This window comes from Lathyrus oleraceus, chromosome 4 (genome assembly GCF_024323335.1).
Source record: "Lathyrus oleraceus cultivar Zhongwan6 chromosome 4, CAAS_Psat_ZW6_1.0, whole genome shotgun sequence".
In the NCBI taxonomy this organism is placed as follows: Eukaryota; Viridiplantae; Streptophyta; class Magnoliopsida; order Fabales; family Fabaceae; genus Lathyrus; species Lathyrus oleraceus.
The window spans coordinates 139,009,682-139,035,654 of record NC_066582.1 but is presented as its reverse complement, the minus strand read 5'-3'; the positions used below and the strand labels follow the sequence as shown (position 1 = coordinate 139,035,654).

The 25,973-nt window shown below is 43.3% G+C and overlaps 2 protein-coding genes across 2 annotated transcripts; one reads left to right on the top strand and one right to left on the bottom strand.

The window, feature by feature from the left end:
- Positions 1-14,472: 14,472 nt before the first annotated feature.
- On the bottom strand, positions 14,473-19,146 carry LOC127136416 (uncharacterized). Its single transcript, XM_051062971.1, is given in 3 exon segments — positions 14,473-18,322; positions 18,325-18,469; positions 18,959-19,146. Coding segments are annotated over 3 exon segments (687 nt in total). The 3' UTR covers positions 14,473-17,968.
- Positions 18,088-23,419, top strand: LOC127136414 (NADH dehydrogenase [ubiquinone] iron-sulfur protein 2). The gene is made up of 3 exons (XM_051062970.1): positions 18,088-19,785; positions 20,775-21,055; positions 23,111-23,419. Exons 1-3 carry the CDS (start codon positions 19,323-19,325, stop codon positions 23,366-23,368), a joined length of 1,002 nt encoding a protein of 333 aa, XP_050918927.1. The 5' UTR covers positions 18,088-19,322; the 3' UTR covers positions 23,369-23,419.
- The last annotated feature ends 2,554 nt before the right edge of the window (positions 23,420-25,973 follow it).

Here is a 25,973-nt window from a genome sequence, read left to right as displayed (position 1 = left end):
GAGCAGGTTCAAGTATGACCTGACCCCGGAATAAAAGCTCAACAACAGGTTCATACATGACCTGAATGGTATTGAACAAACAGAGAAAAATCTTCAGAGCAGGTTCAAGTATGACCTGACACCGGAATAAGGGTTCAACAACAGGTTCATACATGACCTGAATGGTATTGAACAAACAGAGAAAAATCTTCAGAGCAGGTTCAAGTATGACCTGACACCGGAATAAAAGGTTCAACAACAGGTTCATATATGACCTGAATAGTATTGAACAAAAATTGGAAAAACTCTTCAGAGCAGGTTCAAGTATGACCCGACCCCGGAATAGCAACAATTGGACTTTGACCGTAAGCAATGGACTACAACCAGCTTTTAACGGATTTTGCCAACAACAATTGGACTTGAAAATGACCGGGAAAACCGGATGTTGGTTTAGGGATACCAAAGACAAGCTGGAATTAGAGGTCAAAGGATCTAGGATCGACAACAAGACCTGGGTCAATGCAAAATGAGCACGAAGTACATTTCGGCTATGCATGATTTGAATTTCCTTTTATGCATGATATATGAATGATCATGATTATGAGAATGCTGACACTGGGCAGACTGGGAGTTTGTAAAGGCTTTTTATGGAAGCTCATGATTCCTCAACACCGAGAACTCAACCAAATATTTGTGATAGATGTTGTCAAAGGAGAATTCTATCCAGCTTGATAGCCACAACTTAGCCAATGAGATCCTTTTTAAGGATCAACGAATCGTGCTAGCATAGTTTTCGGGCACTCGTCTTAAACTCAATAGTTGTTGACGTATGGCAGAATTTGTTTGAGCAGTTTGAAAGCACGAAGAAAGAAGTTATGCCCCTCTGTGGCTCATCTTGCCCCAGTTTGTTGGGACTTTGGAGATGTTCACTTTGAAAGTGAGTTTGGAAACAACTTTCCATGAGACTACCTCGAGATGGCTTGCCCCAAGTGTTTGAAACTTGCAATGGTCCGAACTTGACTAACCAAATGCTGGAATGGTAGACTCTTGACTGACTTTCCTTGGATAGTTGGACTCATTGAGCTCTGAGGTGGCTTGCCCCGGTCTAAGTCTTGAAGCAAATTACTCTTGGCGAGATGACCCTTAGGGTGATTGGACTTACTGAGCTATGAGGTGACTTGCCCCGGTCTGATTCTTGAAGCAGATTACTCTTGGCTAGATGACCCTTAGGGTGATTAGCTCGAATTAACGGATGCTCAAAGTGATTTTCCCCTGACTAAACTTCTTTCACTTTATCAACTTCCTCAACTGCATATTGTTGGAATTTCTTGATGCTAAGCGTTGACTCGCAAATAAGATTGTGCATTCAAAAATGGTAATTTTAATTCCATGCTTATGCAAAAATTTGAAATCAAAATTTATTGATATGAACGGGTGAAATACAGTGAACGAGTCATTGATAAGAACACAATGGTGATCAAGTCATTCACAGTATGCAAGTTGGTGCCATCAAATGATTAACAAAAATCGTTTGGAGTCAAGTTAACACCACCTTGTTATAGTATGCTTTCAAAATAAACCCTGCCTCAATTAGGTCTTTTAAGGGTTGTAACGTGGTCTGGTTCGCGGTTTCTTGAAACAAAAGGATATAAGGCTCAAAATTTGTTTTTACCTACCCCTTCTTCTTGATGATCTCCAGTTCCTACGTTCAGTTAATTCGATACACGTATTCGACTTCCAAGAGGGTTCGAAGGTGTGATGAGGATTCAAGACGAATTTTCTTGAAATGGCAGTCACCTTATTTTTTTTGTTTTGTTGAGGATTTTGGTGACCTCTTTTGATTGATTTTCTTTATCCCTAATTTTGCCTGGACCGCTTCTCTGAAGCTTTTGGTCCATCGGGATGCCCTAACTTTTGCCTAAGTCATTTTGTGGTATTTGACTTAACAGACTTTTTCTGTTTTTTTTAAAAGGTGTGACTGCCACATTATTGGTGGATGAGGATCAACCAACACTAATTTTATCTTTTCTCAACTTCCTCGACACTTCAACATGTGCGCGAAGGATACCATGTGGTTGAACCTAATTGGAGGGTGTACATATGGACGATTTTTTTTTGAAAGCGAATGCACGATCAAACTATCTGAACATAACTACCCTGCCCCAGGTTTAGATTAAGGGTTTTAGATCTGAAATAAACACCAACTTCTAGGCTCAAAGTGGTTGACTATGGATTAACTCCTTATCTCTTCAGTGTTTGGGGATTTGAAACAATGCCTTACATCATCGACAAGGTTTACTCAAAAGCATACCACAACAATTTCAGGTGTTTCGTTTTCATCATCCTCCCTCCAATCTTTGTTAACACAACAGTTTGATAAACAAAAGTGAATGAGAGAAGTATTTTTGTTTTTTTAACATAAATGAAAAACGAGTGAATACGAATGGATCAATTCAAAAGATGCATAAACATTTCATTAATCTTACCAATTCAAATAAAACAACAATGTTTAAAAGCAAATAACAACCAACATGCAAAGAAACTACAAAAGAAGTGTTGAAACAACCAAATGATCGCCAACTTTAGGGAATTGATTTCTTCAAACTTGAAGATTGGGATCAACCAGCTTTTTGACATGATGATCTTCAAATTCTTTTCTTTCAATCTCATCGTCGAACGCAACCCTCTTGGATCCACTACTCACTTCTCCTTTTCTTTCATTGGTATAGGTCGTGACATTGGAAATCCAAGGCGGTAACTCAATGCTCTTACCAGGAAACAATGATAGCTCGTTAGCCACATCCCTGACATCTTCCTTGTGGAACAAAATCTTGAGGGGTTTCAAGGGTCCTTTCCCTTTCTCATTACCTGGCTCAGAAATCAGGGTATATGTACTTGAGCCTTCCTCCTTGAGTGTTGGTGACCCTATGTTAATCAATCCTTGCAGCTTGAGCTTAAAACTCTTGCATTCCTCGATGGAGTGCCCCATTGTTCCAGTATGGTATTCGCACTTGATCTTCGGGTGATCTTCTTCAAAGACTAAACTCTTCTTGTTAATCAGTCCTCGTACCAAGGCTTTTAGCGCACAGCAAGAATCTAAGTTATGTCCCAATGCCCCTTTATGGAATTCACACGTTGCATTTGGATTGTACCATGGTAGGTATGATGACACAGGCGTGAGAGCTCGAGGGGTCACCAAGGCATTCTGGATCAGTAGCGGGTAGAGCTTGCTATATGGCACCGGAATCGAGTCATTGTGATCCTTGTTCCTCTTGTTCTGATTCTGATTTTTGTTTTGAACCTGGTTTTGGTGACTTTGAGGAGCAATAGCCAGAGGATGTTGATGATGACGCCTTGAGGGAGGTCCATATACTGGTAAATGAGGAGTTGCCACATAACATTTCCCTTGACTTGGGGTAACACCAGATGGATGTGGCGTAGTAGCTCTCTTTGTTGCAGCAGTGTATATTGGGTGACCCTCTTTTCCCAACAAGACTTGCAGGGTTTCCAAGACCCATCTCATTTGGATCTTCAAAAGATTAAGTTCCTCATTCAGTGCTTCTTGGCTTTTCCTTAGCTCGTCCATCATCTCCTGAGACATGGTTCTTTGTTCTAAACGCGTGTTAGGAATCACTTTGCTGATCACGGACAAAGGATGGATGAGTTTTTTTGGTATTTTGTCTGGAAAATGACATGCGTTATGATGAGATGCAAATGCAATGGAATGCGAATGAATGCAATGCAAGCCATGCATATTTGTGTTTTTTCTTCAATACACGGGTTCAAAAGTCCGAGGTACTGATAAATTTGATTGCTTTTCCAAAATGGGGTTCTCACCGGGTATGATCTAGGGCTTTTGTTACAAAGGATCCCCAGAGTCATTGATTCACAAGAATGTTTGACGCTTACGGGAAATACTTCCCGGTCGTCAACTCCATCGAGGGAATCTATTCTGGGTGAGGTTCTCGTACCGACTCTTACGAAGTATACACCTCGCGAGTCCGTACTACGCAACCATCGACTGGGTTCTAGACAGGATACTCAGAGTCATGGATTCAAAAGACTGTTTGACGCTTACAGAAAATACTTTCCGGTCATCAACTCCATCTGGAGAATCTATTCTGAGCGAGGTTCTCGTATCGATCCTTACGAGGTATCCACCTCGGGAATCCATACTACGCAACCATCATTTCTAGTTGGCCAAAGGTTTAATGTTCTAAAAGGTCCTTAGAGTCATGGACCCCTTTGAAACATCGAAGCTTACGAGGTATACACCTCGGGCAACAATATTCGCAAAAGGATCTACTCTAAGTGAGGTTCTCGTACCGACCCTTACGAAGTATTCACCTCGGGAGTCCGTACTACTCAACCATCGTCCTATCTTATGTGTTTCTTCACTCTAGACTCGGGTGTAGAGTCTTTCCCACATGGTTTGCAATCAAATACCCAAGTACCAACAATCGCAATAGAACCAATATACAACATATATCAATATAACAATAAAGATATTAAAAGCAATAAATAAGGGAAAAGCCATAAAATTAAACAAACAAAGGCACACAAACATCTTAACTAGGCTTGACTCACTTAGGGATTTGGTTTTCCCCAGCAGAGTCGCCATCTGTCACACCTCGAAAAATGGGGATACGACTTCAAAGCGAAGCGCGATCGCACGCTCGCAATGATGGACTGAACAGAGTCGCCACCGAATTTTATTTATTCCTAAAAAGGAAAGGGGAAATATCGATAAAACCCAAGACAAAAGAAAGGATAAGATATGGTCATCGCAACCAATATCAGGGTTCGGGAGTCGATTACGCAAGGGGAAGGTATTAGCACCCCTCACGTCCGTTGTACTCAACGGGAACCATTAGGTCAGTTGTGTGCATTAATGTTAGTTTGAAGTGTTAGGCTTTTCAGTTATTAGGTGGGAAAGAAAGAATAGAAGAGAGAAGAAATGTTTTTGGATTTTTAACGAAGGACTAAACCTAAGTTTTTTTATTAGTGGGCCTGACAAGATTTATAAATCCTGCTCCTACGTATCTCAGATAGAGAAATCAAGGCTTACGTAGTTCTGGGTAGAAAAATGTTTGTTTGTTGGTCAATTTTAGCGAAAGCTATACTGTATTAATCGACGAAAACATTGTTTTACCCAAAACAGATGAGGAGTGGACGCATACCACACATCGAACGGATTTATAAATCTACATTCGGAAAAGCGTCATTTATCTCTACTCAACAATCGTGGCCGAAACATTGTTTTGTATCACTTAAGACAATATATCTTTCATTTATGAAAAAGGTTCTTTGATTGGTCGCACGGCGGCGAAAAAAGAGTTTGATTGGTTGGATGTATTTTGAGTGATGGCGAGGACTTGGATGAGCGAGATATACATCTCGAATCCTAGCCTCAGGAGTGCATGGTATACACCATGTTCCATTTCCATCTTTATTGAAAGAGATTAAGATAGGAATTAAGTATTTTGGAATTTGATTGAGAAAGGGTTTGAAGAAACCGCATTGACAATTTTAGGCGATGGCGAGAGTTAAGATTGGCGAGGCATACGTCTCGAATCTTAACCTCAGGAGTGCATGATATACATCATGTTCCATTTCCACCTTTATTGAGAAAAGTGTTTAAATAAGAATTAGGTGTTTTGAGTTTTGTTGTGAAAATGACTTGACCTAGATCAAGTATTGATGGACGTTTAAGAGAAATTTGAATGAGTGTTTGAGAGAAAACCAAAGTGGATAAACTGGATGATGGCGAGAGCTAGGATTGGCGAGATATACATCTCGAATCCTAGTCTCAGGAGTGCGTGGTATACACCACGTTCCATTTCCATCTTTATTGGAAAAGTGTTAATTATGAATTAATATTTTTTGAGTTTTTGATTATGAAAAATGGCTTGACGTTGGATCAAGCATTTGATGAAGTTTTTTGAAATGGGATGGAATAGAAAGGAGAAATGAATTGGTTTGTTTATTGAGAAAATACTCGACGTTGGATCGAGTCACATTTTTTGTATTTTTTGAAATTGTTGATTTTATTCTTGTGTTAGTAGCTAACTAAACAGTCAAACAAATAAAGAACTAAACAGTACAAAATTATTACACATCGGGGGAGTGGGGTACATTTTGTCAAATGGGGATTCAAAATAATGAAATAATTAAATCAGGCCCAAACAACAAATAATGCAAAAGTATGAGTGTAAGTGCAAGAGAACCGGCTCATTGTAAGAAAGCCCAAGAGTAAGCTATGTGAGGTTGACGGCGATGCTTAAAAAAGCAATCGACTTACAAGGGTGTGAAAAAGGGCTCGATATTAAATCGAGAAAATATGATTTTTATAAGTTAAAAAAAAATGGTTTCGAATGCATGATGCAATTAAAAGAAAAAAACAAATCTATATTATTAAACAATAATAAAAAAATAAATATGAATAATAAAGCATAAATATAAAAGAAAATATTAAAAGAAAGAAAAACTATGCCTAGGAGTATCGAACCCACTACACTAAAGATCTAGAAAACCAACCCTCTCCACTAGACCACTTAGGATTAGTTATTATTTACAATGTCAAATGGACTTTATAAATCAAAAAGATTGGAACAAAGAAAATTAAAGAAAATAAAACCAAAATAATAATAATAATAATAAAAAAGGACTGTTGGGTTACCCCAAAAAAATCCAGCCGCCTGGCTGTTGGATTTTAGAGGTTGGGAATATTAAAAGAACAATTAACTAAATCCTAAACTAATAAAACCATAGTTAATGACCTACCTAAAAACTCTAAACACTCACTAAATGGGAATTAAAAAATCTGTTCTTCAAAAAGAATGAAGCCTTGAATAATTAAACGAGAAAAGAAAACAAGAGGACGCAAAACAGTATCTCAAACGTCCTTCCCTCTCATTCTCTCACTCATCTCTCGAAATCGCCTCTCACGCTCTGCTCATCTCCCAATCTCCAAACAATCTTACCCTTGCGTCTCTCTCACGCTCTCAACAGAAACCCAATCGCCCTCACGAACTCACCTCTCAAACTCTGCCTCATCCTCTCAACTCACAATCTCACTCAATCGTTACCAACTAAACTCTCTCAAACTCAGACATTCGTTCGAATTCACATGCTCAAACAAAGAAATCTCACCTTTGGCGACGACGAATCAGGTGAGCTTAAATCTTCCTCCTCAATACTGTTTTTTTTTATTTGGGATTTTAGGGTTTGTGGTCTCTTGTTCGCTGTTTCCTTTTTCCGTTTATGGTCGCCTCCCTCTCTCAATTTTTTGTCGTTAATTTTTCGTCCTCCACTGATTTCTCTTTTTCTCCTTTTATGCTCCAGATTAGGGTTTCAAAATTTGGTCTCTAGAGCTCAAAGAAGAAAATGCCAAAACACTTTTTTGTGTTCAGTACTGGATTGGCCCTGTTTGATGCTGCGATTCGGAAAGGGTACTCTGAACTTAGCTTTTTAATCGCTTTTGCCTTAATCCCAAATTGGGAAATTTCTGGATATTAATGCTTTGCTGTTAATCTTTTGTTACTGCAGTGAAAAATTATTGAAGACTCAAGAGTGGTTTGGTTCCGGTTCAACGGTCTGGTGGATGATAGGTTCAATTGTGTACTGAAAATTATTGAAGATTCAAGAGAGGTTTGACGGACTTGAAGCCAAAGTAACAAAAATCCCGTCTTGTAGTTCACACCATGCCGGCATTTACTTACGGTAACTTCTCAAAAGGCCATCCTAACAAACCTTGAGGGCATTGCATAAAGTGTCGCCTATGAATGCTGGCTTGTCCACCGGTAAAGTCTGCTGTTGCTTGCCACAAGGTATGCTTCATTGTTGGAGTGGTTTAGCATTTTGCTGCTGTTGGTTTATTACTTTATGCCGGCTGTTGTACTGTTGTTATGTTAATTATTGTTTGTCGCAGGTTTGTATTATAACAGGTCAAGTTGGACTCGGTTAGGCTGGCATGCTAGCATAATTGGCAACATGTGTTTCAAATGGAGAATGAGATGATGCTAGCAGGATTAATACCAGTTGAGTTGGTCAAAACCGAATTCCATGTGGTTTAATGGAAATCATGTTGTGGTTGGAACTCCTTTGGAATTGGGATTTCTTGAAATTCGACTACCTTGCTACTAATTTGTTCTTTTTACTGTAATGAAAATTTGAACATCGGTTTCGGTTTTGTACTCGGTTTTGGGTAGCTTGTGTATCCAGCATGTTTCTAAATTGACTGTTATGGTTTGGTGTGTTTCTTGCAGGTAACGTTTATGTTTGCTGTAATGACAATGCCGACATTCACTTACGGTAATTTGAGTAATTCCATTTGGCTTGCTGCTGTTATGCTATGTTTTTTCTGTCATGGAAATTTTGCAGGTAGTTTTGATAGCAGCTCCAGATATGTTTTCCATAATCAATAACAAATTCAGCAGTGCCCCTGCTACCAAACTCAGCATCATTTGTGGTACTGAAGCAATCTTTTGCATTATGTTCCATGATATAATAACTACCAATTTGCAACAAACTGATACTTAAAAAATCTATCAGATGAGAACTCAACCAAAACATCTTTTTTTTGCAGGTAGGTTTTGAATTAAACCGCGTATCTTTCCTGGGTGATGTAGAGCGCAACAGAGCCGGGGATACCACGTTCTCGTTTTTAAGGCCTCTACAAGTAACCATACAAGATATATCAAGAGAACTCGAATCGTCACAATTTCTGTTCTCTTTCGATTCTCTAAAGGAATTAGAGCAGGCATTCAGCTCGTAGACAGAAGTGTGAAACTCGTCCTTTGATGTATTTGCTGATTTCTTAATAAGTTTTTTTTCTTTTTTTTTTCTTAACGGAAAATTGCTCTTCATTATTACCATTGAAACAATATTTTGAAAATTCTATTGTTTTGTCCCCATAAACATCACATGGACATGAAACTCCCGGCTTCCCGTCAAACAACAAAATGTAAGGCAAAATTGTAGCTTCAACAAAAAAACTTGACTTGTCGGACCTCACATTATTAGGATGCTTTTTCTTGTGGAGGAAATTTGTGAGATACTTGGAGACAACTAAAGATCATTCTGCATGATAATGATTCACTAAATTCCCATTGATCCACAAGTCCGTCAATGCCATCCATAATAACATCACAATTTGTCAGCTCAAATATGTCATTGGAATTCCAAGTCAGGGGCAGGTCTGGTATAAGAACGTCAATGCCATTAGCTGCATCAACCAATCTTGTGACAAGGAGCAACACCCAGAGTCTTGTTGAAAATAGTAATGACTGAATGAACTTTCCTGTAAGTTGAAAGAAGCAAAATGGTTCCCATATGATATGAACTGCAATGAATTGTCGGTTCAGCTACTGCTAGCTCGTATTGTAGGATATGAACGTGATGCATTGTTATGCTTGAATGTTAAATGGACATGGCATGTATGTATGAAAATGAGTTTGGAAATGTTTGAAAGTTAAATATTATCGAATAATATGAAATGAGTGTATGTACTATTTTGATTTGAAATGCATTATGGATACAAAATGGATTTTGGATTTTGATTATAAAAATGGATGTGGATTTTTAGGAATAATCCAATATTAGTTTGAATATCAATTTAATTACTAATAACAAATCAGCAAAAAACCAAATTAAAAACAAATTAATCTATAATTCATTTAAAATTACTCGGATATCAACTCTAACATTCATTTGGAAATAAAAATCGATTAGAGTTTTAATCATTAGTAAAAATAAACAATTAAGATTAAATTGACAATTGGAATTAAACTTAATTTAAAATTAAAATCAAATTAAAAATAAAAAAGAGTCAAGATATTAAAATCCATTTTATAATCAAAAGCACCATAATCCAAAAATCTAGACAATGACCAATGTGTAACAAAAATATGGATGTGGGAATGAATGTATGCAAATGAATTTTTAGGCCAAGTGCCAATCAAAATAAAAAATTCAGGGTCAAAATCGGGGTATGACAATAACAATGCTCCAATTTTGACTTCTTTCACATTTTCTTCCGAACCCAAGTTGACTATTTCCAAAGGCTCCTTGTATGGCTGAATAGTGTCTTCTTCATTTTCAAGCTGGCGGGCGACCTCTTCTGGAATTTCATCCCACTCTTCCTCTTCAGCTTCGAATACAGAATGTTCAAAGTTGGGAGAGGGCATGATGTCATTGTGTTCAACGGGTTTAAGTAACCTGTACAAACAATTGTTTTTAGAGGACTGACCATGACATGCAAAAATGTGTTCTTTTTAAGGTTTTTTTGTGTTACCATTTTCCGAAAAAGCTGAAAAGATAAAAGGACACAAGTGTATAGGAACACAAAAGATCTTTTTCATGGATAGTACGTTTTTGACAAAAGTGCCCATTTTACAAAATTAATGCTTCGCGCTTTGGGCTAAAGCGGAAGATTTTTGAAAACTGAAAAGCTTAATTACTTTGATATGTGGACACAATGTGGGATGTCAACTGCGGTCCAGTTCTTCATAACTACTCCAGTCGCCATTCTGTCTTTCCCTCGAAGAGCTTTTATCTCTTTTTGTAATTCCGCAAACTGATCCTGGAATTCATCCATTCTATCATTGAGACCAGGATCCTCACTTGGGGTAGGGCCGTGATAGACAGGTTCTCCTAGGTGAGGAGTATAGTGAACAACGGGAGGCACATTAGTGAAGACAGGAGCATTTGGTGGAACGAACTCTTGTTGATATCTATCTTGATTAAGATCCCTGGGTATTTCCCAAGGACGTGATGCTGTGATGGTAACAGAAGTGACTGGGACATCGTTGATTTCTGAAACGATGACTGTAGTGACGGGTGCTGCTGTTGTCTGATTCTGAATTTGAGGTTGATTCTGTGCCGAAGTCTGTCCTGAATTATGAACTTGAGCCCTAGCCTGGGCTTCCTCTGCTTGTAGACGGGCGGTTAACATTTGGTTGCGCATCTCTGCTGCCTGTGCTTGCGCCTGGATCTGTGCATCTTGTGCTTCGGCAACCTGAGCTTGTGCTGTTTGAAGTTGAGCAGCTTAGGCTGCTTGGTTTGCTATCAATGTCTCGACCATAGCAGAAAGGCGGTCAACCTGAGCTTTCAATTCTCGGTTCTCGTTATCTGTTATCTCCATTCTTCTTTTGTAGTTGGCTCTTGTGTTGTAATTATGCGTCAGCTTGAAATGGATCTGCTGGCGGGAAGCAACTGTTAGAAGACTGGACCAAGACAGACAACCTGTATGCACGTGATGCATGGATATGCAAAATGAATGATTTTCCAAGGAACTCTAAGTGAAGGAAAAGATAGAATTGCAAACATTTTTGATAACAAAACAAAATTTTTCATTTTAAGCATTTTTATCAAAATATACAAAGTTATCAACCCAAAATACAACCAAGAAAACCATTTAAGGACATGTGTCATCAGGACGAGCATAAACAAGTAGGAGTTGTCCTTCAAGTCTCTCAATTCTTTCTTCATAGGCCTTCTGCATAAAAGCTTTCTCCTTCACCAAACTGTCTACAAGACCTTTCCATGCACCTGAGGACTGTGGAATCTGGGAGTAATCTGTTGTGCCTGAGGAAAATAAATCCTCTTGCACCCTTGGACGTTTACCTGCACGATCTTCTCCACTCTGCTCCTTTAACTGTCTCTGAAGTTCTTCATTTTCCATTTCGAGCACCTGGGCCTTATCCTTCCAAGCGTCTCTCTCTTTCTTGACCCTCTCCAAGGTGGCTTGGAGTTCTTCTTTGTCATCTAGCAGAAGGTAGGGGGTCTTCAACGGAGCGGGTTTGATAGGATCATGATGTGGGTATGGCATTTTCAACTGTATAGCTCTGGCTCTGATCCACTGGAGGTACGACTCATAGGAGGTACAATCTTTCTTACCCAATTCAAGTCTCCCTTTGCGACAAACACGATGCCAAGCTCTTACTACTCTCTCTTTCATAGTAGGGTCCTCCTCGTTATCCCTCAAGAAAATACCTTCTAAAAGAATGTTAGGAGGCTTGTCCTTCATAGGGTAACCGAGTTGTCTCCTAGCAAGTACTGGATTATAAGAAATGATTCCCTTTGTGCCCATGAGGGGCACATTGGGGAACTCCCCGCAACTATCAATGATCTTCACATCGTCTAAAACTCTACTATACCATGCAATATCTGACTGGGTAAGAGACATAATCCTCTGTGACCACTGAAGTCCTGACTTGCGATCCCAAAAAGTAGCTGACTTAGGAAGATGAGAGACAAACCATTTGTAGAGTAACGGTATACAGCAGACTATGGTTCCTCCTCCTTTCAAAGTACGGTAATGGATGGAATGATAGGTGTCTCCGAGCAAAGTTGGAACAGGATTACCACTTAGGAAGACGCGTATAACATATGAATCCACAAAACCTTCAATATTAGGAAATAGTAACAAACCGTAGATCAACAAGGCGAACAGATGCTCCACAATAATATCACAACCTTGACTGGCAAAATAAGAAACCTTCCCCATTAATAACTTGGCAGTGAAACCTGGAAGTCCTCCTTTGGTGGTGAAGTTATTCTTGAATTCTGACTTCTTCATGTACAACACTTTTGCAAGAGAACTGTGCTCGGGTAAATTTTCTGAACCAGAGAAAGGTACTGTATCAGCAACTGGGATGTGAAGCAACTGGGCATACTTTTCCAATGTAGGCATGAGTTGATAGTCTGGGAATGTGAAACAGTGATAGACTGGATCATAGAACTGTACTAATGTCTGCAATAACCCTTCTTCCATCCTAAGTGTCAATAAAGATATAAGTGCCCCATATCTGTCTCTGAAACCAATAGGATCTGCGATCGAAGAAACCAGTTTCTTTAGTTCATCTATCTTTGGATTGATGAGATTGTACTTTTTCACACTTCTCCGTCCAAAATCCATGTTTCCTGCAATATTTGCAATCCTCAATTTAAGTTCCTTGGAAAAAGGTTGAATTGATGGGAATGAATGCATGTCATGCATGAATGCAACAAACACAAACATGGTCAAACAATACAAGGCTCAAAGTTCATCACCAGCATGGAGTTTAGGACAAAGCCCCAAGATAAGTTCTAAGGTTCACCTGCCAAACGGGTTCTAAAAGTTCCCAAGGTTATGGATCCTTCTTCGGATAATACCAGGTTAAGCAACTGCTCGCTTTCCAATATTATTCTCAAAAGAATCTCGCTTGAGTGTGATATCGCGTATCAACCAAACCAGACTTTTGGTCCGAAGTGGTCACCGCATCACATCCTAAGTAAGGCCAAGATGGGGTAAAGGTAAACTAAGGCCCTTGGCTTCACGGGCCCGTCGAAAGCAACAATGCCTCACAAATGACTTGTTTTAGCACTATCACCCTCAAAGAGGCCTCCACCAAGCAGACAAAGGCTCAAGTCAACTCGGTAAGGATTGTCTCCTATCAAGTCAACCTGAATTATCATCCATCCTATCTCAAATGTGCCCCAAATCCGGGTATAGGATTTATCACAAGTATTCCCCAAAACCCAAAATAACAAACATTACAAACAATACAATTTAGCAAATATTCACAAAGCAAACATATAAACAAGCAAAGATAGGCTAAACCCTCAAATAAGTTTAAGCATTGTTATCCCCAGCAGAGTCGCCATTCTGTTACGACGGGATTTTTCACGAGATTAAGTATTGATTGAACTTAACCCGTTTGAAAAATAATTTAAATGCAAGAGTCGCCACCGTCTTTTATTTTATCCAAAAAGAGGAAGGGAAAAATAACGATAAATCCCTTTAGAGTTACGGGTTCGGGGGTTGGTTATGCAAAGGGAAGGTATTAGCACCCTCTACATCTGTGGTACTCCACAGGAGCCTTTTTGCTTATGTTTATGTGAATGCTTTGCTTTTTTCGCTTTGATCGTTTGATTGGGGAGATGAGAAAAGAACTTGATTTTATTGCTTTTGGACTCGATAAAGTCGTAGACTTCATGCCTACGTATCTCCAAGGCGCAATGGAGAAATCAGAATCCACGTAGTTCTCCCAAAAGAAAAGGGGAAAGTCTGTTTTGTTGATTTTAGATTGGCGTGTCTTGCCATCTCTTGCTCGACCTAGGCGGGAGGCTTCGAGACTGACACGTCCTTTTGAAAATGTTTTTAAACTGAAAAGCCAAAGCTGGCAAAAGATTTGAATGAGCCTAAACCTTGAAACAATAAATAAATGGGCTCATTATAAGGAAGCCCAAGAGTAAGCTTGTGAGTGTGTGAAAAAGGGTTTCTTAAACGGCGACCGTTGGAATCGCATCGGGTTTCTCTTTTTTGGATTTTTCGATTTTTTAACATAAAACGTGAACAATACAGAGTTGTTATAGGATTTAACGAAAATAGGTTTATAGTAAGTGTGCCGCTAATTGGCATATCTCTTTGTTGTAGAGACCTTCCTTGCCCTGCTTAGGGCTATGTGATAGCACCCAAAGGGACCTATTCTATTTGAACAAGACCATAAACTATAGTCATACGGTCAACCGAACCAAAGCCAAAGCTAAATCCTCTGCCCTTCGCTCCTTCCCCGGCTCCACTCCAGAGCAATGCCACGACCCGGTCGAGAGCCTTCCATGCGGATTCCTTCAAAGAGAAAGAGAGTGTGTATTCCCGGCATCAATGCAAAAACTTCCCGGTCCGGGAACAAGAGCAATTCTTGGTCCCACCAAACCATGCCATGAACAGTACAACAAGAGCAGGGGATATTGAAACTAAGACTCATTCCGTCTATTGCTCTACCTTCCTCCTACAGATTAAATTGCATCGTTTATTCCTATTCCGGCAAAACTAGCTGCTGACTCAACCTCCCCTCGGGTCTACGCCCTCGATGTTTTAACATCGGCGATTGAAAGAGAGTAGGAGCGCATTCTCTCCATCTCAGTTGGAAAGTCTATCGCTCTCAGCAGCAGTTCCTTGGTCATACCCTCGGTGATGACTAGCAGTCCTTCCTGATTGAGTTCTCAACCTCTATTGATAGATCAAGAGTTCCGGCCCGGCTATGATTCCATCAACAAACCCGATTCGGTATAAAAGCTTAGCTTCTATTACAATAAAATATTTTGAAAAGAGCTATCCTAAAGCTTGACAGGTCTCCCCAACTCAGTTTTTCACTCGAAAATCGAAAGCATAAGGATGAGCCTTGGGCCCCCTTTCCCAAGAACAGAAGGAGCGTTTAGATACTGTACCTTTAGGTGCGTGCAGGAGCAAGGACGAAAGGAGAACAAGTCGCAGGAGAAGCGTTGAAGAAGCAGTAGTTTAAGCCATTGATCCTGCAACTTAGCTTCTAAAAAAAATAAGCACCAGCAGACAGAGGTAGATACAGAGCCATAGGCAAACCTTCATGATCGATAGCCTTTTATGAAAACGACCCTCGTGCTCGAGAGGCGGATCCAAAGGCAGTCGCTTACCTAGGAGCATACTTCGGTGTAGCATAGCGGCATACCCCTTTGACCTAGGTGGAAAAGAGATATATTGAAACCCACCATAAGTCTCTGGGGAGACAGCTGCGGATACTTATTTACCATAAGCAAAAGCGGCTACTGAGGCGAAGGCAAATAAGGTTCCGTTCCATGGAAGGAAAAAGAAATGGAAATAAAAATAAGAAAAGGTCTGATCAAATATTTTGCTTTCTTGTTGTCTTGAATTGTTATAGAACGGCTATTTATATAAGGTATAGTTGGTAGGATGAAGTGGGATGTGAAGCCTTAGTGGATATAGCAAGTGTGCCGGGGATGCGGCTCGGGCGTAGTAGGTCTGGACGCCTAGCATGAAACAGCCTTCTCTGGTAGCGGCATTATACCTTAGTATAGTCTCTCTCTAGCTTCCAGTCTATATAAAAAAACTTAGTTAGCAGAGGTCAGTCTGTCTGGCCTCGCGTAAAGGGCTACTTTGGCATCGACTCTCTCTCGTTAGGTAATTACCGAGGCGAAAGCAGCTCTCTCGGAAGTTAGTTTCCCCGCCATCTTAGTGGGACTAGTCTAATAAACTTTCACTTTAACTGCCTGACTCTAACAAGTAAGCAAGTAAACTACCAAGACTCGGATTTTTTTTTGTGGTAACGCCCTTCTAGAATTACGTTTAACGTCCCTTTATGACTTTCCCGATCAGCGCCTCGGGTCGGTAGCCGGGCTCCGGGACATTACTACCACGACTACTATCGACCCGAGCCCAAAGAAGGAAAAGAACGGACTAAAGCGAGGAGTTCATTGGCCATACATAGTGAAGGGGGATGGGGGTAAACCTCTTTCATGACCCATGGCCCCAGTGTGTAACTTGGTTAGCATTTCTAGAACAAATTTAGTAGGGTTGGTTTTTCGATAGGGAAACAGGGGAGTTAGTTGTAGTTGAGACACGTTTTTCAGGTGGACGATATGGATTTATTCGAGATGGTTAACCACTTTTTTCACCGTGAGAGGGAGGTCATTCAGAACCCGCAGGCTCCAGTCCAGAACCGGTGGAAGTTCCCCACGCCGATCCCTCTGAGGGACTTCGAAGTGCTATTCATTGATTCTTGAGCAAGTTCGGGAATATTGTGAGAAGCGGAAAGGGCGGCTTTCCGTTCACTTTCCGGAAATGGAAGAAATCTATTCCAGTGTCGCAGAGAACATTATGTCTCGCGATCTTAAAATATCTGCGGAGATTTATATTGAAACCCTCCGCGGATGGGTGGAGGAGATAAAGGAGAACCCTAATCCCCTAAAATCCCTCATTAGGGAACACCTGTAAGATGAGTCTGCCGCTTTCTTTCATAACAGAGCCGGCGGCTGGCATAGAAGTCTCTCGCACGCAAGGAGATGCATTTCTGGTACAGGTAGTACTGGACAAGCTCTTAGGGAATAATATCTTTCTTATTTCTTCCTTTTTTCCCATGACGACTAGGAACGGGCAAATAAAAAATTTCACTTCGAATTTCGGACCTCAACATCTTGCTGCTCATGGTGTTTCACGATCAGTATTGGAAATGAACGGAGAAGTGGTGGAACGTGCGGGACCACATATTGGATCACTCCAGTGCGGCACGAAGCCGCTGACGCCGAGTCGGCTCCTATGCGGCTAGCTATGCCCTGCTTGGTCCCCCGGCACGGGGAGGTCCCGTAGCGCGTCACGAGCACCGGGCTAAGGGGCGGTTGAGCAACTCAAGCGAACCGCCCTACCTTACTACAACATAAGGACAGAAGGGAGAAGGTTGTGAAGGTGGCCTCGTTATCCACACCTCCGGTCAGATGAATGGAGGACCGACCCGGGTTTTCATGAGCGTTGGCGGGTCCTGGAGTGCCTGTCAAGGGCGCTAGCGCATACCCCGGGGTGATCATCACCACCTGCACCTCACATCTCGGCACAGCGGAACGTGTAACCCGCCTGCTGTCTCATTCAACTACATTTGTTCCTGTAATCCATAGCCTAACAGAACGCAGCAGCGAGGGACAACCCGCCCATACAGCCAGCGGGGAGGATGACACTACTGGCAAAGACCGTCCGGCGAAAACGCCGCAGGCGCGAAGCGTGGTAGGCCTGTGCCGGGGGAGCATAGCATAGGTAGGAAAGGGAGCCAGGACGGTGGAAGAGCCAGGGGGGCCGGGTCATTTTACGGAAATGGAAGGCTTTTCCCCTATTAGAGAAGGCCCTCTAAAGTCAAGGGGAAGTGCATTAATTCTTGGAAAAAGAGGGAGCAAGCCTATCAAACAAAAAAAATGAATGAAAGTAAATTCAATGAATAGATAGAGTCAACGGTACGACAGACAGCGCAGCCTACACGCGAATTAGCTTCCGAGGTCGAGCAGTCTCAATTTCACTACAGGATTTGCGAATGAATGCTGGGCCACCTCGAATGGCGTGAGCCGCATGCGGGGAGACGCGCACGTACGATTTTTAGGGGGATCTGGTCGAAAGACCGGCCGGCGCCCACCCGACTAGAGGGACTGAGAAATTAATAGAGTACAAAACTTATCTTCAAGCTTTACCTTATTCTGATCGTTTAGAGGGCGATCGCGGAGTCACTGAATGGAGTCCTCCGTTTCTTTCGGAGGTGCTGACCCGTAGCGAGGCAGAGATGACTAAGTGACATATTGAATATAGCGACGACAACAGCATGTCGTAGAAGGAGATAACAGGTGGAGCCAACGATCCGCTAAGACTAACGTATCTACAACTCCATCCCCGAGCGGCAGTCAAACGGAGGCGTGAATGCAAGATGCCAGCGGAATGATCGGCCGGACAGAGGCTAGGGCTGCTTCCTTCCCACCGCGTCCTTCCTTGTGTGTCGGAGATATAAAGCGAGTGCACCGGAAAAGAACAGGAACTGGGTCGATCTATTCTATGGCGAAGCATCCGAAGCATAACTGCACACTCACACGATCTTTGCCGATAGATAGGAGCATTCGGTGGAACCGGTGAACTACACTTGCTTCTGGATAGATGTGTGGGACAGAGGGCTCGTGGTACCTGCTGCCCACCTTTCCTCCTCTGCTTTGAGAACCGTGTGAACAGAGAGTGGGCAGAAGGGAAGGAGGTCCTCATACGGAGTCGCACACTTACTTGAGCAGTGCGGAAGATTGGGGAATGGGTTGAGTAAACTCCCCTGCGGCCGGGAAAATAACAGACGAAGCTTTACTTAGATAGGGCTTTGATTGGTTTTTTTTCTTAGTGATTGGAAAGGAGGGCGCCTGGGTATGTTACAAAAAGGGAAGGCAGAGGTAGTACTTCGAATGGCGAAACGAAGGGCTAAATAGCGCCAGTGATTCTCTGAGCCGGTCTGGATTTTCAACGCCTCGGGAAACTGGTCGAGATAGATGACAGCACCCTTTTCCTCTCTTCCTTACCGGGAGGGCAATCTTATCTTATGGCCTTCACCTCCCGCCCGGCCCGGAAATAGAACCTAGCCCCCCCCCTCTGATCCATTCATTTCTGCAAGCAGGGGGGATCCTGAGCTAAGCCTCCCGTCTATTGCATAACCTAAAAAAGCTATAAGCAAAGTACCAAAGGTGCGCTCCGCCCGGTGACTCAGAAAGAAATGGGTTTGCGCTTTGAAGTGATGAGGTCGCAAAGAGGGAAGTAGGGCTCCTATTGAAAGGCTTTCCCTCCCTCAAAAGGCGACCAGCTTTCAATACTGTTACGTTACGCTGCCATTTTTCCAATATCATTGAATAGCATGGCCTGCCTGGGGCTAAGGTCACTCAAGTGGGAGAGCCGTGTTATGGGTGACCTTATTGCACGGTTCAGAGAGCACTTGTGTATGTGATGCAAGTGAACGTGTACGAAAAAGCTGTATCTAGGGTGAGTTCTTCGTTCCGTCGTCGACCCTATCTATGTTTCTACGATGGCCCAAGAACACGCTCATTCTTCAGTCGTAGAGAGACTTTTGAATTGCGAGGTACCATTACGAGCTCAATATATACGAGTGTTATTCCGTGAAATAACTCGAATTTCAAATCATTCACTTGCTTTAACTACTCATGCTATGGATGTGGGAGCATCAACTCCGTCCCTGTGGGCTTTTGAGGAGCGGGAGAAATTGTTGGAATTCTATGAAAGAGTCTCGGGAGCCAGGATGCATGCCAGTTTCATACGACCTGGTGGAGTGGCACAAGATCTGCCTCTTGGCTTATGTCGAGATATTGATTCCTTCACACAACAATTTGCTTCTCGTATCGACGAATTAGAAGAGATGTCAACCGGCAACCGTATCTGGAAACAACGATTAGTGGATATTGGTACTGTCACTGCACAGCAAGCAAAGGATTGGGGATTCAGTGGTGTAATGTTAAGAGGTCGTGCGACATGAAGACATTGATAGCAATATGGGGGGAGTTCCCATCAGGCAACAACGGTTCTGCCTGACCCTACTTAAGCATGCATATTCTGTCAGTGAAGACTTGGTGTGAAGCCTTGGAGCTTACGTTAGAAGAGCAAAAGGCCCGGGGCTAGGGTGAGCTGAGGGGGGACAGCGTAAGTGAGCGAATGTGTGTAAGCCCAGTCAAACATAACTGTTCTAGGAGGGGCGGGCCACCCACCTTCGAATGGTGTTGGTCCTACGGACCGTGAATGGATTCGCCTCTGGCCTCGGGGCACGTCGGAACCGCATGAGTTCACCGGGGTGGAGCACAGTCCGCCAAAATCGGCATAGGTTAGGTGCTATTGATGGAACATGGTAAGCCTATCTTTCTCCATATGGAAGTGCTGCGGGCACATAGAGATGTGGGTAGAGGAAGTCTCAAAAAGCGAAGGCCGAGCTGTAGGTCACATGACCTGCACCGAGTTGGTGGCTGACTGGGCTTTTTCCTTGATCAAAGCAGATCAGCTCGCCGCCTTCTTGTTATCAAAAAGTCGGTCGAATCGGGCGGGCGGAACGTCGAATGAAATAGGTAGCCGGGTTCTCTTTTTACAACCCTTTTGATATGATAGGCCCCCCTATCCCTTATGTTTAGGAGCGGGATCCGCCCAAGAACGACCAGTCCTGTGGTGGTACGGAAGGCACGGACTCCGCGAACGTCCCGCGCCCCCAAGACTAATAAAGGAAAGAAAGCCTCAACCAGAACCACATTCCTTTTGCGTGCAGATTTAGCTAAGTGTCTGACTCTATTGGTCATAGTTCCCTGCTGTTGCGGCCAGTGCTCGTTTGCGCGCAACCCAACAAACAAGGAAAGGATGCCTCTCGGGGCATCTGAGAATGATTCGAGCCGTATGAAGGGAAACTCTCACGTACAGTTTGTCTATTTTGGGGGGGGAGGAGCCCGACAGGGTCCCCCCACTGACTTGGCCCAGGCCTAAGTGAAAGTGAAGTGGTGGGCCTACCCATCCCAACCAGGGGTATGCTGGGATTCGCGAAGAGCAGCACCTTACGATGTTCATGACCAATCGGATCCTGACGTACCAGTAGGTACCAGAGGAGATCGCTATGATCGTTACTGTATCCGTATTGAAGAGATGCGACAAAGTCTGCGGATAATTTTCCAATGTCCTAATAAAATGCCTAGTGGCATGATCAAAGCCGATGATCGTAAGTTATGTCCTCCATCACGATGTCGAATGAAACTATCCATGGAATCGTGCGCCGTGTGAAACGTAGATCATCGTCGTTCTTAACCGAGACTCAGGTTAAGCTCCGTCTCGGAACCTAGTGGGGTTAGGAGTAAAGCATCCCGAGGTTGGCGCATCTCGTTGGGCGTGGAGAAGCATTGGGAATCTCCATTTCTTTCTTCGGAGCCGTTTCTTTTCCCGTCCCCCCGCCCCGGCATAGCGCTTCGCTTCCGGTTCTTCGGAAGAATCAACTGACTTCTCCCTTCTTCATTGATCTGGGGGAAAAGGAACCATCTACCAGTTGGCAAGCTAGACATCAAGTAAGTGGCTTGATGAGGATAACTAAGCTGACACGCCGGAGTTGGCTGCTGGCACAACAGGGTGGTGCCTTACCGCACCGCAGGCGAACGCGCGGTAGCGTTCGTGGTGGTGCTTCAGGATTCCAATGTACTGCGCCCAAGATCAGAACGAGCTTGCCGGCGGACCACTGCCGTCCCATTCTTGAGTGAGCTGGAGCGCAGCCATCTTATCCACTGAACTAGCTAGAAGCTATCGCTTCGGGTCGAAGCACTAAAAGAAAAGGACCGGGAAACGCGGCGGCATAGGAACCACGGGACCCCCTACTAGTAAAGGGAAAACGGAAGTGCGCGTTAGCGCACCAGCTGAAAAAGCCCATTCCCCTGACTCTAACTTCACCCCTCTCCAACCAGTCGAGTGGCATTAGCCCCTCTCCCAGCAAGAGGACCTCCAAGTTAAGCGCGCTAGCGCGCTTTACCAAGGCTTTCTCTGATAGGGGCTCGAACGCCGTTGCTTGCTTGTTTGGGTCGAGCGTCAACCTTAGCGCATCTGTTTTCTTGCTCCTTAGCACAAGCACTAAGTAAGCCCGTGAAGGAAAGGCCTTTTCATACATCATAATAAGGTAAGCTTCATAGCTCCAACCTAGACAAAGCCTTTTTTTTTTTACCTTTTTTTAGATTGGGTTGCTGGATACGGGATCCTCGTAGTAGGGTGGACCAACATCCAGCCGAGAGAGGGCAGCCTTTAGAAGCAACAAGTTGGGAAACCAATAGAACGCTTCGCGTTTTCTTATCTTCTTCCCTCCCTAGGAGTAGCACAAAAAGAGGGATTAACATTATTGACCCAATGATAAACCACTAACACCCTCCTCGTTGGGTCTCCGCGCACTGGGAAAAGGCTCTAGCGATGGGAAAGCGGCCACTACTAACAAAGCTCCAATAAGGTATCGATCGAGCGAGAGGGCTATCACAGTCAGGTGCGAAGCAATTACCCCCTTTTTGTAAAGTACCCCTCTTCCTATTTAGTTTAGGGGGTTGAGGCGAGAAATGGCTTGATGAACCGTTCCGTTCGCCATGTACCGGCCCCATTCACTTGCTTATCGTAGAGGCTGTAAGTACACAGTGTCCCACAACAATTAAAAGTATAGTGATAGTGGGGTTGAAACACAAGAGTGCTCGCCCTTTCTTTCATTTCAAGTAGGCCACTTTTTCCGGAACGCAGTCCGGGATAACCGTGACCGTATAATAATATATAAATCTTCGATGCTGTCATTTCGAAATGTACGCTTCAACCGCAGCGCAGTTTAACCTCCCAAAAAGCAAAGTTGGCTTGACGAGCGCAGATGCGAGGAAGCGGGAGCAATTAAACAAAAAATCTCTTTCTTGTCCTTCTACTTAAGGGGCAAAGAGAAGCGCTTTTGCTACTGAGAAAGCGAACGCGCGAAGGTTCAAGACTTAGCCGAGCGTTAGCGAAGCTAGATTCTCATAGCGAGGCGCTACTACAGCGCTTCGCTAACTCGAAGCGCCGTAGTAGCGCCGAAGCCCTATGTGCTATAATGCTGAGCTAAGGATGCTCCGCCTTATCTATATAAGCAGTCAACTGAGTTCTGAATGAATTAGCTCCTTGGTAATGGCTCAATCTATAGATAGAAAGCCCTATGATGGGAAACTATCACGTTAGGTTTGGAGAGAGATCGGACCTATTAGATTAACGAATAGGGAGAGCAGATGCAAGCTTTTTCTTTCAATAGCCGGCCAAATGACTACAGGATCATCGGTCTACTCTACCTCAATTCACCATTTCGAACTTTATACAGAAGGTTTTTCCGTACCAGCTCCTTCTACCTATACCTCAGTTGAAGCACCTAAAGGAGAATTTGGTGTCTTTCTGGTCAGTAATGGAAGCAATCGTCCCCACCGTCGTAAAATAAGAGCACCTGGCTCTGCCCATTCACAAGGACTGGATTCTATGTCCAAACATCACATGCCAGCAGATGTGGTCACCATCATAGGTACTCAAGATATTGTGTCTGGAGAGGTGGATAGATAGGACTGCTAGTTGCTCGATCAGGACCCTAGCTTTATTGCGAGCCAAAAACCTTGATGGATTCCCCTTCCTCTTCTATCCTCAGTACTAGAGATAAACGAATTCCATACGCCCGATCGAAGCTTTTTTTTTCTGTTGTTGGTGTTGGAATTTCATGAACGCGGAGCCAAAACGCGAACGAGTTCAGTCGAACAGCGTGCGTATATAGTAATTTGAAGTTGGAAGAGCCTGGTGTTTCCTGACGTACTGGAGGGAGTTATAATATAACATTTGAATTTCTCAAAAATTAATTTCCAATTTCCAATATGTTGGAAACAATAGCGCATTGGGTCAGATTTTTTTACAGAGAACAACAAGGTGTTTTATTTTTTTGTGGTTCTCCTTTGTATCCAAGGGCTCTTCCTCATCTATCTTATTCTAGCCTTGTTTATCCATCGAAAGGATTGCTATATCTATGGGGGTTGATGTTATATTCCAATATTCTTGGGGAGGAGTTGAACTCAAGATCAGTCACCCGACTGACCTTTCTAAGATACCTCCTACTCAGGGGAACCAGCCCCCGTCCCCGCCTTTAGGAGATTGAGCAGGTAAAGTGAACCTGTACCCCGGACGTACTCATGGGCAGCGTGAGGAACCGGGTTTAAAATAAAAAGTTACGATCAGAAGTAAATTTGAAGTCCATGTAGGTGCGGGCCAGACCGGTGTCCATCCCGACCACGGGATGTTGGGCTTCAACTTCCCTTTGGCCTTTAGTATAGAAAAAAGGTGCTTGAATTGAAAGCTTCGTACTACGGACTAACTTAGCAATGAATTTATCATCCAAGGGGTCAAGCCCTTACATAATAGTCAGTGGGAAATCGGTAGCCTTTTCTTCAACTCTGAAGAAATGAGTAATGCTTCCTGCGAAAGAAGAGGATCACTTGCTTACATACGTGATTATGCAGTGGGCCCATTAGTGGGTTCAATTCCTGCTTGCCTTTCATTTTGAATTGAAAGAGTAGTCTCGAGCCGCGCTCTTCTGCCATGCGAAGGGAAGATCGGATTGAACGGCTAGTGAACTCCGGCAAGAAAACGACGAAATAACTCATAGCCCGGGTTACTTATCTTACTTATTATTTATGGGATCCCCCTTGGCCCCCTTTGGTCTGAAATAGCCGTACGCACTCTGGAGGTAGAGCCCAAGAATCCTATCCTTTTTGTTGAGTGGAAGTAGGAATGGAGTGGCTCATGCCAGACCGGAGAGATCATGCTTATCGGCTAGCTCAATCGCAAATCGGGCATCCCCATGATATATTCAACCAGCTTGTTAGCTCAGCCTCTTGCAGACCCTCGGGACTCGACATTCTTATAGGATTCCATTTCGTCTCCACAAGTTAGCCTGTCTGCCTGCAAGGCCCAATCGAAGCAGATTGTCCCCGACCTTAAGGGTTCCGGATAGCGCCCCTTCACTTGTAGTTTCGCTACTCTAGGACATTAACACCAACTCAGGCTCCAGCCCTAACTTAAGCTTTAGATGAAACTTATAATTAGGCTTCAGATCCAGCTCTAGCTTAGGCTTCAAGCATAGAATTAGGCACCAGCCTCGGCCTAGGCATCGGCTTCCTTCTTCGTAGTCTTCTTCTTCCCTCGGATTCGGCATAGCCTTCTTCAGATTATTCATCCCTGTCTTCGTCTCTGTCTACCAGATCGGATCCAATAAAAGCTATTCGTCCCCCTTCTCGACGTTCCCGGAGGGTGGCTCTTCACTTGGTGTTCACTATTCTAGGGTCTTGGCACTAACAATGGCACAGACTTTCACTTCGACTTAGTCCTCAGCTCGTGAATCTGGCTATCTAAATATATCCGGATTCCTTTCTGATGCGCCTTATGTTTCCAAAAGGTAAGACTTTCCCCTTCCTTTCTAGGTACGTGGGTGTTAGCCTGCCGGATATAACTCAATCGATGCGGTTCGTCCCCTTCCTCCAGCCCGCCCTTCCAGCGCTTCTGGATGACCCTTCGTACCCGTATTCAGAATTATACCTCCGCGGATCTCCCCTCCTTCTCCGAAAGCTTTACGAATCAGACAGGGCAATTCCTGACTTTCACTTCAGAATCTGGTACTTCACCTGGGGTTAGGCTTTTCAACTGGGCCAAGGGGAGAATTAAAACTTTCACTTCGGAAGGAGGAATGGCAAGTAGAGTTCCCACTGCAGCAGTTTCCGAATCAGGGATGTTAAATTACTTTTGTCTCAGAATTAGACCCATTTGTTACCCTTTTTGGAATAGTTGGGGCAGAAATGTAATAAATAATAGGCTGCTCGATCTGCTGTTCCGGCAAGCAGCCCTTTCGCTCGCTCCCTTGGGGCTTTTGGGGGCCAACCTGTTCCATATGAGCAGCAGGAGCATAAGCCCCCCGTGTTCGCAAACTCTCATGTAAGGGACCTACTTTCCTTCACACTATACCTTCCGGAGTGCTTATGGAATATCCTGTTGAGTGGGTTTGATGCTAATAAAACAGGAAGGAGCCCAGCAGCTCCCCTTTTTCGGGATAAAGTAACGAAATATGGTAGGAATAGATCTATATATGTATAAAAAAGAAGTGAAAACGAAAGAGTTGGTGTCGCACGTA

Bases quoted from the DNA above. Each gene is read 5' to 3' on its own strand.
- LOC127136414 (XM_051062970.1), top strand. From the start codon at position 19,323: ATGGCCCAAGAACACGCTCATTCTTCAGTCGTAGAGAGACTTTTGAAT. The intron at 19,786-20,774 runs GAAGACATTGAT...CCCAGGCCTAAG, and splicing joins GTTAAGAGGTCGTGCGACAT to TGAAAGTGAAGTGGTGGGCC. The intron at 21,056-23,110 runs GCCGTGTGAAAC...TACTCTACCTCA, and splicing joins AACTATCCATGGAATCGTGC to ATTCACCATTTCGAACTTTA.